The sequence below is a fragment of the Hipposideros armiger genome, unplaced genomic scaffold, assembly GCF_001890085.2.
Source record: "Hipposideros armiger isolate ML-2016 unplaced genomic scaffold, ASM189008v1 scaffold_70, whole genome shotgun sequence".
Classification (NCBI taxonomy): domain Eukaryota; kingdom Metazoa; phylum Chordata; class Mammalia; order Chiroptera; family Hipposideridae; genus Hipposideros; species Hipposideros armiger.
In genome coordinates, this window is record NW_017731420.1 from 2,912,812 (window position 1) to 2,930,997 (window position 18,186).

At 37.1% G+C, this 18,186-nt stretch overlaps 1 protein-coding gene across 1 annotated transcript in view; it reads left to right on the forward strand.

Moving 5' to 3' along the window:
• The window catches only part of SPAG1 (sperm associated antigen 1), a 65,128-nt gene that overhangs the window by 8,568 nt on the left and 38,374 nt on the right, over positions 1 to 18,186 (forward strand). Inside the window, exons 4-11 of the mRNA XM_019642565.1 lie at positions 442 to 601; positions 4,157 to 4,282; positions 7,729 to 7,793; positions 8,304 to 8,413; positions 9,012 to 9,117; positions 11,797 to 11,927; positions 15,813 to 15,919; positions 17,798 to 17,957. Of these exons, the coding sequence (XP_019498110.1) occupies positions 442 to 601; positions 4,157 to 4,282; positions 7,729 to 7,793; positions 8,304 to 8,413; positions 9,012 to 9,117; positions 11,797 to 11,927; positions 15,813 to 15,919; positions 17,798 to 17,957 (965 nt within the window). The remainder of the gene's footprint in view (positions 1 to 441; positions 602 to 4,156; positions 4,283 to 7,728; positions 7,794 to 8,303; positions 8,414 to 9,011; positions 9,118 to 11,796; positions 11,928 to 15,812; positions 15,920 to 17,797; positions 17,958 to 18,186) is intronic.

Here is an 18,186-nt window from a genome sequence, read left to right on the forward strand (position 1 = left end):
AGGATGGGGGTGTTAAAAAAAAAAAAGAGGGCTAGGAGCTTCTCCTTGTAAAGGAAGTCCAAAGTCTCACTTTCTTCCTGTCTCTAATATTGAATTTTCATTTGTAAGTTTAAAATTACTTTATGTGCAAAATGAACATGTGTGTTAAAGAGGAGAGAAAATATTCCTTATTCAACTTTTAAAGTGTGTGATGGAAATTTGTGTCTTTGGAGCTCCTTTTTTTCTTTCGTTGCATCACTGCATAGATCAACAGGTAATAATGAAGGTTGTGGTGGTTGAGGAAGGTGAGTGGGAGGCAGCAGCCCACTCTTCTGCCTTGTGCAGGGCAGTCCGTGAGATCTCTGCAGAACCCCTGGGCTCCACGGAACCCAGCTTGCAAACCATTGTTCAAGATGATCTCTACATAAAGTGGTAACACTAATACTCTGAAATATTTTAAAGGTCTGGTGAGGAAGGATATTATCCAGAACTTACAGAATTTTGTGAAAAGCGCCTTAGAGAATTGGCTCCCAAAAGCAGAGCTTTGAGGAAAGATAAACCTGCAGCAACAGCATCCAGTTTTACAGCAGAAGAATGGGAAGAAATTGATGGTGATATAAAGGTATAGAATAACACCAGTTTTTGTGACATTGTCATGTTATATATATGTCTACTTTATCTAAAATTCTAGGCATCTTTTTTGTCAGTGAAGGGCTTTTAGTAGTAATTACTTAGGCAGTATTGATTGCTTCTTGCATCTAGGAGAATACTGTGAATGTGTGCGTGTGCAAGCGTGCTCCACACAAGTGTGTATTTTAAATGACCAAATAAATGGTTCCATCCCATGAAGGAACCATTTCAATCAGCTTCTATAAGTAGTGCTATATAAACATGTTTTTGTTTGTTTATAATTTTTTTGTATTACATGGTTATTCCCTTGAAATAAATTATTAGAATTCAAATTACTTGATCAAAAGATTTGAATATTTTTAAGGCTTTTGAAACCTATTTCTATGTTTTCAGAAAAGCTGTACCCTTGTATTCTCTCACTAGTCATGTATAAAAATGCCCATTTTCAGGTACTCTTTACTGCATACTGTAATTATTTTTACATTTATTAAGACTTAAATAGTTGAAAAAATGATAGTGGTTTTTCTTTTTACTAGTAAAGCTAAATTTTTTTCATTTATTTGTCACTTGAATTTTTTATTTTGGTAATGGCCTGTTTGTATCTTTACTAATTTCTTTTAATCAGCTTTATTGAGCTACATTTACATTTAAAAAATTAGGAATTTTATGGTATACATTTCTCCGAGTTTTGACAAATGTACACGCTATAGAACATTTCCATTACTCCTAAAAGTTTCCTTGTGCCCCTTTGTGGTCAATGTTGACCCTGAACCCTGGGCCCTGGCAACCTGTGAACTGCTTTCTATCACCATAGAGTTGCCTTTTCTAGAATTCATAAAATATCATCATACACTATGTTGTCTTTTATGTCTGGCTTCTTTCACTTAGCATAATACTGGGCTTTTCTTTACAGGAAAAATTTTAACTAAAATTTTAATTCAACTTCATTATTGATATTGAGCTATTCAGGTTATCTTCAGAGTTCTCTCTCTGTCTTAACTACCTCCTCTTGGATATCTTGCCCCCCCAAATCCTTGCAATCTTGGCCTCCATGAAGTCTGAACTCTGTTCTGAATTCAGCAAGATTACAGAGCTGTTTGGGTTTCTTTCCCTATTCTGTAGCCTGAAAACTCTAAGCAGTAAATAGAGGCAAATGTAAGACTTACCTCATTTGTTTCCCTTCTTTCAAGGATCATTGTCCTGTGCTATCTGTTGTCCAATGTCTGAAAACCATTGTTTCATGTATTTTATCCAAGTTTCTAGAGTTTAGGCAGGAGAGTAAATCTAGTCCCTGTTACTCCATCAGGACCAGGAGAAGTCCCTTTATTGATTTTTTTCTATGGATGTGTTCCTTACTCATTTGTAACAGTTCTGTCCTTTATACTTGTATTCTAAATTTTCCCTCAATTTTTTAATTTTCCTTTTAAATTTTGTGTATAGTGTTATTTAATATTTATTAATTTTTATGTAATCACATCTCTTGATTTTATCCTTTATGATCTTTATGTTTGTTTTATACTTAGGCAAAGTTTCTTTCCACCAGATACATATTTACCTATATTTTCTCAGAGTCCCATTGTGATTTCATTTTGCTTAAGAAATAAATTTTTAAATGGACTCTGGAGAAATAATTCTTTTTTGTTTTACTTTATGTTATTCAGCATATTCTCCCGGGGTGAATTATGATGTATGTGAAAACAATTGTGAAGTAATGTCTTCTCTAACTCAGAATGCTAATTTTTAAAAAACTTTCAGCTTTCTCATTTTACCATTTTACTGACTTGAATTTGAAAATCTGGTAATTAATCTGTAAGTTAAAATAGCAGTTTGTGTCCAGTGTTCTTTGGCTTCATTTTCTGAGGAGTGCACCGCTTAGTGTTAGCTCTGCAGAGCCTGCTTTTGTCCCAATTGTGTGTTCTTTCTCAGTTACTTTTTGAGTTAGTCTTCTCATCTCCCATTCTTTCATACTTTGGTTACCACTTGTCCCTCATTCCCCATTTACCTTTCTTCCCTTACTGTTCTTCTTTTTCTCCTCCTGTTTCTCCTGTTTGCCCCTTTTTCATCCTCCCTGCTTCCTATATGGGTAATATAGTTTATCACCCATAGGACAGGTAATATAGTTTATTGCTGTATCCCAGTGCCTATTTTAAGAATGTCTCACAAATATTAGACCCTCACTATATAAATTATATAATAAATAATAGAATTTCATGGATAATAAAAAAATCTCTTACTCAGGGTTTTCCTGGCACCTGTGACAGTTCAGTTTAATAAACATTACTGTGCACGTATTATATGCCAGACAGTGTGCCATGTTCTTGAATCACAAAGATGAGATTACGACATAGGCGCTGCCCTCAAGGAACTTATAGTATGGTGAGAGAGATGAACAATAAATAGATGATCTTAAATCTTTATGCTAATACATGGAAAAGGAACATTTTCAGCTCAATCCGGAAGTTCAGGGAATGCTTGCTGGAAGAGATGATGAATAATAAGATCTTGCAGGATAAATAAAAGTAGGAAGGGCAACAACAATATGAATATACTTAACCACACTACTGTACTCTTTTTTTTTTTAAATTTTATTGGGGAATTGGGGGAGGGGCACAGCATTGGGGAATTGGAGAAGGGGAACAGACAAGTTGCTTTCCTTTTGTTCTTCAGTCTAGTTGTGGAGGACATTGCTTCACTGGCCCATGTTGACATTATCATTATGGTCTTCCCGGGTGAGGCAGTCGCTCGCCAGCCGCTCAACGGTGGCTCATGGCAGCCCACTGTAGCCTATGCCGTTGCTGGTGACCCACGGCAGCCCAGCTCCAGGTTGAGCTGTTGTTCACCATCTTAGCTGTAGAGGGCCCAGCGTCACTGGCTCTCATATGTGGGATCCTAACTGGGGCCCTGCTGCTCAGAGCTGGCATCTCAAGCCAACGCCTAACCAATGCGCCACTTTGCTGGCCCCTAACTGTACTCTTAAAAATGATTAAGATGATAAATTTTATGTTATGCGTATTTTCCCAAAATAAAAAAGAGTAGGAAGGGCATTCCAAGTAGAGAGAATGGCATGATCAAATTGTCATGATTATTATGCTAAGCAAAATAAGTCAGACAGAAAAAGTCGAGAACCATATGATTTCACTGATGCGTGGTATATAAAGCTGAAAACAACAAAGGAACAGGACAAATGAAAAAACAAAAACTGATAGACACAGACAATAGTTTAATGGTTACCAGAGGGTGAGAGGGGAGAGGGTGGTAGATAACGGTAAAAAGGATAAAATATATGGTGATGGAAGGAGAACTGACTGGGTAGTGAACACACAATGTGATATACAGATGATGTATTACAGAATTGTACACCTGAAACCTATGTAACTTTACTAACAATTGTCATCCCAATAAACTTTAATTATAAAAAACAAAACAAAAAAGCAACAACAACAACAAAAAATTGACCCATAGGAAACTTTGATGATGTATACTCCTTTCTAATACCTGGTTAATTATTTCAAACTGCATATTTACTTTCATTTTTCTCTCTTCTCAGAATTGGGTATCAGAAATTAAAAAAGAAGAAAATAAAATACACTTCCATGAACCTGAAACGTTTCCAGCAATGGAAGAAAATCTGCCTCCAGTTCGTGGTTCAAACAGCTGTCTTCATGTTGCCACAGTAGGCCTTTTTGGTGTGGAGTGTGGGTGGTAAGGGAGGGAAGGTTGTTATTGTTTATTAAGAGAGCTGCCTCAGTATAATCAGTGTGGCTAACGTGTGATGTCCTTTAGAAAAGCTGGGGATTTTTTTCATCTTGTCATGTGCTGTTACGTTTTTGAGGAGGCTGTATTTCATCACTTGGAAATCAAAATCAAACAGCTTTTTCCTTTGAAAACTTGCATCTTGGGTTTACTGCCTTTCCTCATTTTTTTTTTTTTGTGCTGTTCTGTCTCTTCTATTCTGACCAATTTTGATGAGCACATAAGATCCAATTCAGTGTGTGAGAATTTCAGGGAATAATTTTATGTATCCAGTAGAGGCAGCGAGGAAATAGTTCATTCCATCATTAACTATGGATTTAAAGAATTAAACAGATACTTTCAAGCAGTTATATCGTAGATATCTTTCCTTTGTTCAGTGCATGTGTTTCCCCCCTTATCTCCAGCCCCTTTTGATTACTCCTCTGAAGGTGATCCCTATTTAGTCATTTAGACCTCTCCTTTTTAACCCATGGGTTCTATAGATAAGGGGCCTGTTGGGGTTCCAGGTTTATTTTACTTAATTTTATTTTAAGTTGAAACTGAGCTTCGTGGCATCCACCAGATCCTGATATTACAGAACTTAGCCCTTGTGACCTGGACACTGGGAGTTAGGGCTTTAACATGGATCACACACTCCACTCCCTCTGCCCTACTTTCGTCTTTGTTTAAATCGGGGATTTGGGGGAGAGGAACAGTGTTGGGGAATTGGGGAGGGGGACCAGCCAAGTTGTTCTTCAACCTTAGTTGTGGAGGGTGCCAATCGCCATCTGGTTGCCCGTTGGCAGCTCATGGCCTCGAAGCTCAAGGTGCTATGTTACAACCTTAGTTGTGTGTGGGCGTAGCCACCATCCCATGCGGGCGTCAAGCCAGCAGCCTTGTTGTTAAGAGCACATGTTTTATCCACTGAGCATCCGGGTAGCAGCTCGGCTCAAGGTGCCGAGTTCAGTCTTAGTTGCTGGCGGGCGTAGCCCACCATCGAACAGGTAGTCTTGTTGTTAGGAGCACGTGTTCTCACCAACTGAGCCATCCTGACACCTGTTGGCAGCTCAGCTTGGGTGCAGTGTCACTGGCCCATGTGGGAATCGAACCGGCAGCCCTGTTGCTCAGAGCTCGCCCTCTTAATCCAACTTTTAACCAACTGAACCACTCGGCCATCCCCCCTCTGCCCTACTTTGTAAAAGTTTTTTTTATTGTTATCATTTCAGAAAGGATGGCTACCTTAATCTCTTCATTTTGGGTTAACTCATTCTTGTTATTCTCATCTCCTCCTTGAATCCTTAATTTTATTTAAAAAAACATCCATAGCCCTTCACCACTCTACCCTCTGATAATTTACCTTCTGGGATCTTTTCACTCCCCATTAGGAATTACTCAGGTAACTGAGGTGCACAGTAATATGGTAAGGATGCCACTGTCTGTAATCAATGAATTTACAGTCATGGAACACCCATTATGTGCTAAGCCTGTGCCCGGAAAATATAACAATGAATAAGACTTAGTCTCTGCCCTCAAGGGGCTTATAGTCCAGTGGGGTAGACAGACTCGTGGTGTCATGGTTCTCACAGCATGGTCTGTGGACCCTGATCATTCCAGAGATCCTCCCAGGAGGTCCAGAAAGTCAATGCTATTTTGAAATATAATGCTACTGCCTTGTCCTTTTCACTGTGGGAAGCATGCAGAAAGCACTGTGAAGCGAAATACGATTATCTCAAGAAAAGCACTTGTATGATTAAGTTGCTAGCTTAGGTAGCCACTTTTTCCTGGAATAATTTTTATTTGGAAGAGTGACTGACAGACTGGCTATTGAGGCATGGGTTTTTGGCAGACACTATTAAAAATGAATGAAGTGGGCTTCTTGCTTCAGGGAAAATCACTGACAGTGTTTTTTGCCAGTGATAAAACCTGAGCTTTCAAGTGCAATTGAGCATATTTCATATTCTTATGTGGCTCTTGAATATCTGCTTGTGACAAAATAATTTCGCCTTACAGGGCATAGTTAAAGATTTTTCTGATGAATTCCATGAAGATAGTAACAAATATGATATGTTAATTGTATAATGAATGTATGAATATTTTGGAAGCTCTGCATAACTACTGATGACCCATGCACAATGTTACAAAACTGTGCATGGGTAATTGACCCATTTAAAATAGCTTCAGGTTATGGCTAATCTTTAAGAAACTATTTGTGAGCATAATGGCTGTCGTTTCCCTTCCATTCCCTTCTGGTGCTTGCAATTGGCATGTGACCTAGGATGGGCCACTTAATAGCACCAAGCTATTGCTTGGTCAGGAATGGGCACATGACCCAAACTAGCCAATCACAGTCCTTCCCTGGGATTTCTCTAACTACAGACAGAGAGAAGAGTCACTCTCTTTTTCCTTTCTGATTGGAAGGCCTGTGAGGTTTTAATCCCAGACTGTTTGTGGCCATGCTTGCTACTACATGGAAAGAACAAGTAGCTAGCAGGGAAGATGAAATCAGCAGGCAGAGAAAAGCAGAGACTAGGGACAGGGGGAGAGAGGGAAAGAGAGACCATATGATTCCTTTATCCACCAAAATCCTGCCCTTTCATCAGTTTGATTACATAAGCTAATATGTATTTATTCTTTTTAAATAGAATTAGTCCAAGCTGGTTGTCTGTCATTGCAAACAAACAAGTTTTGACTAATAACAGCAAAGTAGTTATTCTTCTCCAATGCCTAGGCTTTAAAAGAATGAATGAAAATTTAGTACTTTTCAAATAAGAAAGTCACTAATAATCACATTTCACACGAGTTTTTAAATTTTATGTATGTACTTAAAGTTCTGTAGATTGCTCCGAAAATTAACTACAAATTTAAAATCCTTTTTAAGCCTACTAATATAATACTATTTAAGCCTACTGATATAATACTGTTATGTTAATAACTTCCAGGGTACCTATTTTTCTTTCTATTCAATTTGTATATCTTAATCCAGTACTTCACATTCTGTTTATAGTAAAGCCTGCTAATCTTTTTTTTCCTCTCCTTCCTCCATCTTTCCCTTCCCCCACCTCCGAGCTATTGTTCTCAGTCTAGTTGTGGAGGACGCTGCTCACTGGCCCATGTTGGTATTAGGATCATTGTGCTCTTCCAGGCTGAGGCAATCAGTCTGGCCACTCACACTGGCTGCCGGCCACTCATGCGGCAGCCCAGCTCCAGGTCTAACTGTTGTTCATAATCTTAGCTATAGAGGGCACAGCTCACTGGCTCATGTGGGAATCCAACCAGCAGCCCCATTGTTCAGAGCTTGCGCTCTAGCCAACTGAGTTATCTGGCCGCCCCAAAAGCCTGCTAATCGTATATTACATATGTCTCATAAATATGATTTTATTCTTTCAGGAAAAATGTTCTAAAAGTAGACCAGCTAAAAAGAAAATTCCAAGGGATTATGCAGAGTGGGATAAGTATGTTTTATATTTCTTTATATAAAATTTTTCACTAAAAAATTCTCTACCATAAAATACTGCAATAATTTCTTAATTATTATAAACCTGAACATATCAAGAATACCAAGGTACTTCAATTAGAGTGCTAAGAATATATGGTCTAAACACCCTTGATCTTGTTTTTTCATTAAATAAAAATCTTATGTATCCCTTTGTTTCTAAGAGCAACCAAAAATAACTAATGCATTCCTTATACTCATCCAAATAAAAAAGAACAAAAATTTTAAATTGAGAGAAATTTATCGCATTTTAATCACAAAGTTCTAAACATTATAAGTCTGATTAATATTTAAGTTCTCACTAAATTGCATGGTTTGTAAGACAGAATCAGATGACTTTTGATGCAAACCTGTTATGAATTTTTGGAATATGTGTTTAAAGGCACAGTAATACAAATACAAGAATAATAAGAAATTTTATTTTCTTGCTTATATTGTACTTTTTTCAGTTTCTGTTATTCTTTTTTAGATTTGATGTGGAAAAGGAATGTTCAAAAATTGATGAAGGTTACAAAGAAAAAACGGCAGTAAACAACAAGTCACATTTGTCCAAAATTGAGACAAGAATAGACACAGCAGGTAATTGGGGGAAAATAATAATAATTTAGTAGCCTTTAAATTGTTTTAATTATAATAAAAGCTATCAAACTAGACGACATTCTCTTTAAGTGCTGCAGATTTCCCTGAAAAGTTTATGATTTTCTCCTCAAGTTGACCACTTTCAACAAATTCAGATCTATCCTTCAACTACTTAATTTTATATGAGTAATAATTATACTGCTTAATTTAGTAAACCTTAAAAATATAAACATTTTTTTACTGTAATTCGTTTCTTTTTCATTCCGTTTTTTAAAAATCCTTTTTCCCCTTCAAATCCCTCAAATTTTTTTCTTTTTGCCTAAAACAAAAAAGATGGAACAGTTTGTTTTCATTTGAAGTCCATAAGTATATAGCACCTTTAAAGAGAAAACCAATCATAAAAAAACCAAAACCCGCAAAAATTGTGAATGGTTAAAAAAAAGAAAAGGATCATTCTTAAACTTAGGAAACCTTATATTTTCTTGTATTTATTTTATAAATTTATGCTTTTGTTAAAATAAGCATTCTTGGATTTAAATTTTTTAAAAATTGTATTAAGTTATATTTTAATTTATAGCAGATAAACATTTATTTCTAGGTCTAACTGAGAAGGAAAAGGATTTTCTTGCTACTCGTGAAAAGGAAAAAGGAAATGAAGCTTTCAACTCAGGAGATTATGAGGAGGCTGTGAAATATTATACAAGGTGAGCATATTTTTAAATTGTGGTTTAAACTTTGCCATTTAAAAAACCGACAGTGTTTAAATTTAACTGTTGAAGTGATATAAATGAGCTAAATAATTTATGTCAGAATCACTCAAGATTGTATTTGTGGTTTATCATAAATTCGCTTGTGTTTGCCTTGTTTTTACAATACTTTTCTCAAAGTTTCCACCCATCCCCACTTTTGACGGAGGTCTTAACTTTCCTATTTTATAGAGAAAATATAAGCCAGCTAAAAGGAACTTGAAAGAAAGTCCAAATAGCGTAAGAGTCAGGCTGCCTGGATCTAATCTTACTGTTTATGGTGCTACCTCTCACCACAGGGCCTTTACATATGCTGGATTCTCTAATACTTCTCCCTCCTCTCATTATCTAGCTAATTCTAATTTATTCTTCAGATCTCAGCTCATGCCTCACTTCTTTGGTGAAGTCTTCCCTGACCTCCCAGATGAGGTTCAATCTTCATTCTAATCCATCCCCCACCATTGATGCCCCTCCCCCCAATTTATAGGCTCTTAGAGCAACCTTACCTCTCTTTTGTAGCACTTGTTGGAGGTACAATTTAAGTTTGTGTGATTTGATACTAACTGCACTGTAAGCTCTGTAAGAGCAGGCCTACTTATCAGTTTTTTTTTATACCATTGTGTTCCCAACAAAGTACCTGGTGCATAGTAGATGTTCAATAAATACTTGAATGAACTTTTGAAGCTCTTAAGTCTATGAAAAGTAGACCAAGTTTCTAAAATATTGTTACATACTGTGGTTATAGAACCACTAATGCTACCTTAGAATTAAACTCTGTACAACCTTCCTTCGACTTTTGCAAAGAAGATTTTTTTTTCAATGTTATTTGTGTCTCTAGAGAGTTTTTCTGACAGTTTAAGTGAACATACAAGGTAAAGAGGATTTGATGTAGCACTTATTCAGTACAGCCTCCCCTGTTCAGCCAGGTGGATGTCATTCTGACATTGTTCTTTCTCTTCTTGCAGATTTCCACCAGTGGAGAATGTCTTGTGTATTACAGGGAATCAAATTTTTCTTGTCTTATTCTTTTGTGAAATCTCGGTGTTGAAGGATTAAAGCAGCATAGCATGATGCTTAAGGGAACTGAGACTGAGCCCTTCTGACCTTGGACAGATTCTTTATCTCTCAGTTTTCTCAATGTGATGGGTTTTAATAGTGCCTGCCTCAGAGCAGTTGTTAGAATTAAATAAAACTGCACGCTGAACGTCAGGATAACATGGTGGTAAAGAGAGCAGGTCCTGGAGTAGACTATTTGGGTTTGAATCCTGACCCTTCCCTTTACTAATATATGGCCCTGGGCACGTTACTTAAACTTTTAGTGCATCCATTTTCTCATCTGTAAAGTGGGAAGAGTAGTGATACCTCATTTCTGGGTTGTAACGAGCATTAAATAAGTTTAGTGTTTAGTGTCTGGCATGTGGAAAATACTCATTATTACTGGTACTCTTATTATTTATTCTTACATGTATTTTCCATATCTGATCTTCACCCAACCATGTAACTTCTTTATATTCATCTTTGATGATCTTAGTAAAGTGACACTTTTTGTGGCTTTCCATTTTCATCTTCTATTCCTCTTCTGGGTTTAGAAAATTTAGTGCATGGATACCCTTATCTTTCCTATATCTAGGTTTATGTTATTTCACAACATTCCAAATCAACTTTTTAAGCAAGAGTCAGGTAGGTTTTAAATTATTCTTTCTATTATTTTGCACTCATACCCTTAATCTAGCAAAATTTGCTCTCTGAAAGTCTGTGTTCCTCATTCTACTGACTACCCTTCAATTAAATGCATTTGATTAAATTATGATAATTTCATTAGAGTTTAATCTACTTTTGATTACAAACTAATTTGTGTCTGTTAACACAATAACAACTTGATAAAGGATAATAGTTGTGGTTGCTTGTTCCATTTTTTGTACCAGGAGATTGTCCCCACTATGTAAAAAAAAAATTTTTGATACATAATGTTAACTAAACTGGTTTTATAGGAGATCTATATAGGTAGTTACATTCCTATGTCAGCACTAAAGCTTGAGTCAACTTGAACACTCTTACTTAACTGGATATTTAAGCATGTGTCTAAATGTTGATTTAGTATGTTTGTAGATTGTATTTTATTATTTTTGATGATGCAGCCTATATTAGTTTGCTACGGCTGCCATAATCAAGTGCCACAGGCTGGATGGCTTAAACAACAGAACTTTATTTGCTTACAATTCTGGAGGCTAGAAGTCTGAGGTCAAGGTGTCGGCAGGGCTGGTTTCTTTTGAGGCCTCTCTTCTTTAATTATAAATGGTTGTCTTCTCTTGGGCCTTCAAGTGGTCTTTCATCTGTGTGTGTCTGTATTCTAGTCTCATCTTCTTATAAAGACACCAGTTAGTTATATTGGATTGGTGTCCACCTTCATGACCTCATTTTAACTTCATCACATCTTTAAAGACTACCTCCAAATATAGTTACATTCTGAGGTACTGGGGGTTAGGTCATCAACATATGAATTGGGGAGGGGAGGGTGGGTACAGTTCTGCCCATAATACAGGCAATAACTGTTTTATTTATAGCTTTAGCTGAGTTTCTTTATCTTCTTATATTTACCAGTGGTCTGCTTGTTGCCAATGAGTGTCTCTTTTATAGGAGTCTGTCAGTGCTTCCCACCATAGCGGCCTATAATAATCGAGCTCAAGCAGAACTCAAACTACAGAACTGGGACAGTGCTTTTCAGGATTGTGAAAAGGTCTTGGAGTTAGAACCTGGAAACTTAAAGGGTAAAAAATATTCATAAAATGCTTTTAAATTTACAGTAGGATCCATTAAAGACTGTAGACACTCATTGTGTTGACACTAAAACATTTCAAATAAACTCAAATTTCTATATGTGAATCATTACCTTCATAAAATTACTTTTAATTTCAAGTTTAACTTGGAATTTAAATCCCTGATTATTGATACACTGAAGTAGCCAATCTCAGAAGATTGAATAAAATATATATGTGTTTTTAAAGAAATACCTCAAGGTTGCGTTAATCTGAAGATATTTTTCTTTCAATTTTTTAATTTTGTACAATACATATAACATAAAATTTACTACCTTTATTATTTTTAAGTGTACAGTTCAGTGGTATTAAGTATATTCATCTGTTGTGCAGTCATCGCTACCATCCATCTCTAGAGCTTTTTTCACCATACAAAACTGAACCTCTATACCTAATAAATAACTCTCTATTCTTCCCTCCCCCCCAGCCTCTGGCAACCACCATTCTGCTTTCTGTCTCTATGATTTTACTATACTAGGTACTTCATGTAAGTGGAATCATATAATATTTATCTTTTTGTAACTGGCTTATTGAACTGTGTCTTTTTATCCACAAATATTTAAGTATAATTTAATATAGATTTTCTGATATTTAATAATACAATAAAATAATAAGCCCACACCAAAGCTCTAGAACCTTCTACTAGTGGCTCTGTGGACATTTCCACTTAAATGTCCATAGACTTTTTTTTCTTTTTAAAAAAAATATTTTATTGGGGAACTGGGGAATGGAAACAGACAAGTTGCTGTCTTTTTTGTTGTTCAGACCAGTTGTGGAGGACGTCGCTTCACTGGCCCATGTTGGTATTATCATTGCGCTCTTCCCCGGTGAGGCAGTCGCTTGCTGGCCATTGGATGACCGCTTACGGCGGCTCAAGACAGCTCATGCCGGCTGCTGGCCGGTAGCTCATGGCAGACCACTACAGCAGGGGCTGCAGCCTAGCCGTTGCCGGCGACTCATGGCAGCCCAGCTCCAGCTCGAGCTGTTGTTCACCATCTTAGCTGTAGAGGGCACAGCATCAGTGGCCCTCATGTGGGATCTGAACTGGGGCCCTGCTGCTCAGAGCTGGTGTCCCAAGCCAACTCCTAACCAACGCACCACTCGGTTGGCCCCTCCATAGACATTTTAAATTAAACATGTCCAAAACCGACTATATCTTTCTACCAAAACCTGTACTCTGTCCCTATTTTCTGTATCAGTGACTGCAGTATCTTGCTGTGTCCAAGGCTGACGTATGCAAGTCAGACTCCACTTTCCTTTTCTATTATCAAGAAGGAATCATTCCAAGAGAGAACAGCATACATTTTAGTATACTCATTCTATTTCTTTAAACATTTTGGATCCAGACAAATATAAACACTGATTTTTTTTCCCCATAGAATGTACCGTTTTGTGGCTACAAACATGGGTGGGTAGAAACCATGGGTGTGCTGAGGGGGAGGACAGTCCCAACTGTCATTGTCATGGCTTGCCCTCCTTTCACTGGTAAAGTCGTCTTTTGTCTGTATTTTTTCTCCGCCAGAGTACGGGTGGTCACCTAGCCTTAGGCAGGTGCCTGGTAAAGGTTTTAGAATTTTCTGATGGGCCCACACCACCACTGCACCAGACTCTGTACCAAGTGCTTTCCATATATTAACTCCATTAACTTTCATAACAGTTCAGTAGAGGTGCAGATAATATTATTAGTACACTCGTTTTATAAAAGAGGAAGCTGAGGCATAAAAAGATTAAGTGACTCACCCAAGATCACACAGCTAGCAAATGGCAGAGCCAGGACACTGAACAACAGATTCTAGAGCCTCCATTCAACCACTGTGCTACTCTTCTGCCACTAGAATGGCCTTATGTTTTCATTCTTTCTTTTCTGAGTAATGTCTTAAGCACCAGCATCTTCAGTATTTAAAAAACTAATTTGACAGAGTCAAATCTAGTAATAAGTATGGCCATAAAATATTGGGTTGTCGGAAAAGTCATGACGCATTTTTGCAACGAAAAACATAGAAAAAAATACATCATGACTTTTCCGACAACCCAATATTAAGAAGTCTTATGTTTGTTTAAATGAATAAGTAACTTCCTCTTCAAAACTTAATTTTTTTACTCAAAAGATAATTGTTCTAAATGCAATGTGGTATTTAGATCCTATCCTGCGACAGAAAAAGGGCATTAGTGAAAAAATTGGTGAAATCCAAATAAAGCCTATAGTTTAGTTAATAGTATTGTATCAATGTTATTTCTTAGTTTTGGTAAATATATTATAGTTATGTAAGATGTTAGCATTAGGAAAAGATGGGTGAAGGCATATGAGAACTCTCTATATTATCTTTGCAGCTTTTCTGTAAATCTAAAATTATTTCCAAAATAAGTTTAACAAATGATAATTATTATATCATTAATATTTCTTTATGAATATTTCCTTCTGAAACCTGAGTAGTAATAGTAATAGCTAAACTTGGTACTTAAAGTACAGTGTTAGAATTGTGGTTAAATTTATGACAAAATGATTTATTCTCTAGATTGTGATGGTTAATTTTAAAACTAATATCAAATTGGTCAAATTTATATTTTAAAATAGCATATTAAAATATATTCAAATATGGGCCGGCCAAGTGATGCGATGGTTAAGAACTGGCTTGGGACGCCAGAGGGCCCCGGTTCGGATCCCACATATGAGGGCCAGTGACACTGCCCTCCACAGCTAAGATGCTGAACAACAGCTCAACCTGGAGCTGGGCTGCTGTGAGTCGCCTGCGATGGCGTAGGCTGCAGCCCCTGTGGCAGTGGGTTGCCATGGGCTACTGTATGTAGCCAGCAGCCAGCGTGAGCGGCTAGCAGCTGCAGTGAGCAGCTGTCCAGAAGCCGGCGACTGATCTGCCTCATCTGGGAAGAGCGCAATGATGGTGCCAACTTGGGCCAGTGGAGCAACGTCCTCCACAACTAGACTGAAGAACAAAAAAACGACGGCAACTTGTCTGTTCCCCTTCCCCCAATTCCCCAGCACTGTTCCCATCTCCCAATTCCCCACTAAAAATCTTTAAAAAAAAAAAAAAAGATAAGCTGAGGCATATTAAAATTAAAAAAATAAATAAATAAAATAAAAAAATATATTCAAATATAAATTTCTTTCTTTTCAGAATTACCAATCCTGATTGTTTTAGAATGATGATTTAATTACACACAGTTTTCTCATTATATAATGCATAATGATGGGACTAAAAAGACATTCATTTTCAATATGAAATAATTATTAAATTATACATTGAAACCTATAAAAAAATCTGATGCAAATTACCAAAGTACTAAATTTCTGAACCTAGCTGATTTAATCAGAATTCTCTCATTAAATACCTGTGTGAAATACATGCTTCTAATCATTTTAGAGATTGTTACATTCACTAATGGCCCATATTCTAAGCCAGATCCTGGTCAATAATATACTAAATTTGAATATAGGATCTTCAAAGTTTTCATAAAGTGGTGAAATGATAACTAGTGATGATTGTAAGGAAGAAAACACTTCTGTTTAGTGAAAAACTTCCCAATACTGCAGCCCAGCACGGTGCCTCTGAAGGGTGGAGGCATGCAGTCTCTTAGTCCTTGGAGAAGCTGGCAGGGCCTGGGGCTGCCAGAGGGCCAGGTTGTTCGAGGGGACAGTTGCCTGATGCAGCCTTTTCTGTTTACATCATTTTCTATATGTGCAACAATATGAAAAAAAGCTTTGCACAATTGTGTCCTAAACTCTGTTCTGTGCTACTTATATTCTCCCACTTGAGAAATGTGTTATGACCATAATACCATATGTTAAAAAATGTAACTTTTATTTTGGCAAATTTACAGCCCTTCTACGCCGTGCCACTACATATAAACATCAAAACAAGCTACAGGAAGCTATAGAAGATTTGAGTAAAGTACTGGATATTGAACCTGATAATGAGTTGGCCAAAGTAAGTACAGAAAGTGATTCCTTACCAAATTCTGTAGTTTGCTATTTCTGTATTTGTGTTAAAATGATATTAATCCTGCTACATAGATAATATTGAGGATTAGGTCAGTCACAGCTTTAAAAAGTAGGTATATCCCAGACACCCCCAAATTTTCACATCTGTTTGAGGTGGAAAAAAGCAAGCTCTTAAATTGTCCAAAAACTGTAAACCTGCTTCTGAAGGACAAATACTTAATTTTTCTCTCTCCTGCAGTGTTGTAGGCAATGCTTTTCTTTAAGCTAAGCTCAATTTATTATACAGAGTAGTATAGATGCTTACTAGGTAGGATTAGGCATCAGCTTGATGGCCATAAAAAAGTGTTTCTCTTTGTAACTTGGCATGTAAGCGTCACATCATTGACAGCAGACTGACTCAGGTATGCACTTACGGAGATCTATGTAAGGCCTAAGGAGTAGAGATAAGTGTTGAGAACTGTGAGGTTCTGAGATTTTACCCTACTTGCAAATTAATAAGAATATACAAGACTAGGAGAATGCACACGACTCCTGGGTCAGACTCACAGCATGGCAGGCCGATGAGCTTCAAGTTCATGTCAGCTTCCCTGGTCCCCAAGTCTCATGGGGGTGGTGCAGAACAGCCCAAACAGCCCAGGTCGATGCTGCACACTCAGATGAGTACTCCTAAATTTATGAAATCTCATCTTTTTTTTTTTTTTGAAGTCTCAGAGCCTTCACAGTTCTTTTTTTTTTTTTTTTAGCTTTATTGGGGAACAGTGTGTTTTTCCCAGGACCCATCAGCTCCAAGTCTAGTCGTTTTCTTTTCAATCTAGTTGCAGGGGGCGCAGCCCACTATCCCATGCGGGAGTCAAACCGGCAACCTTGTTGTTAAGAGTACGTGCTCTAACCAGCTGAGCCATCCAGCCGCCCCTTGCCCACCGGCAGCTCAGTGGCAGCTCAGCTTAAGTTGTTGTCTTCAATCTAGTTGCAGAGGGCACAGCTCACTGGCCCATGTGGGAATTGAACCGGCAACCCTGTTGCTCAGAGCTCATGCTCTTAACCAACTGAGCTACCTGGCCGCCCCATGAAACCCCATCTTTTATAGTGGGATACAAGCAAACCTGCCCAACCAATATAAGAGGGAAACATTATTTTATCAGAGAGCAAACAAACCTGGTCTCCTTTGAAGGGCAATACTCTATTTCCCACAGCTGTTCTCAGTACAAACATCTTTAAAAACATAGTCTAAATAGAACAAAGGTTGTTTAATTTCTGTGCCTACAGTATATTCAGAAATGTGAGAAACGCATTGAGAACTGTCTTCTATTGATAAGTTGTCATTATTTCCAGGTAAACATATTGGATTATTTGTCTCACTCTCTGAGTGGCAGCTAACGTCCCTAGTCCCTAATGTACCAACTGCATTTGTGACGTCAGCATTTCAGTGGATTAGATTTAGGGCCCAGCTCAGGAACACATCTTTTTTTCATGGTATTCCCTTTTTATAATGATGTGTGTGCGTGTGTGTGTGTGTGCGCGCGCGCGTGTGTGTGTGTGTGTGTGTGTGTGTGTGTGTACAAACATATCTGGAAAGATGATTATCAGAATATCAATAGTGTTATTTGAGTGGCAGGATTTCAGTAATTCTTTCTTTTCTTTTTTATACTTGTTGTGCTTTGAGTTTTTTACAAAGGAAGCTATGGTTATAATCAGAAAAAGCAATGAAGTTTTTTGAAAAAGGAAAAAAAAACAGATCACCATAAAAAGCCTTATCTTAGTTATCTTTATTCACTTTTTAATAGCTTCATATTCTTACCTGAAAGAATATTATATTTTTTTATTAAAGGAAAACATTTTTTTAAATATGGTGATTATGTTGCAGAAAACTTTGTCAGAAGTTGAAAGAGATCTGAAAAATTCTGAACCTGCATCTGAGCCTCAGACTAAGGGAAAAAGGATGGTCATTGAGGAAGTAGAAAACTCGGAAGCTGAAGATGGAAAGGACAGTGGGAAAAAGCATGAAGATGGCAGTGGAGATAAAAGTAAAACATTTTTCTTTTTTGGTTATGCAAAAAATTACCTTTTTTATATGATGAGCTGGATCAAATTTTCTGTTTGTACAGAACTTCTTAGTCTATCAAACTTTCTAGCTTTACCTTGTAAACCCACAATTAAGTTTTCCCTTAATCTTTTTTCTTAGTATAGCATATCTTTTTCTTTTTCCTTTTTCTATTGAGGTATAATTGACATATACCATTATATTAGTTTTAG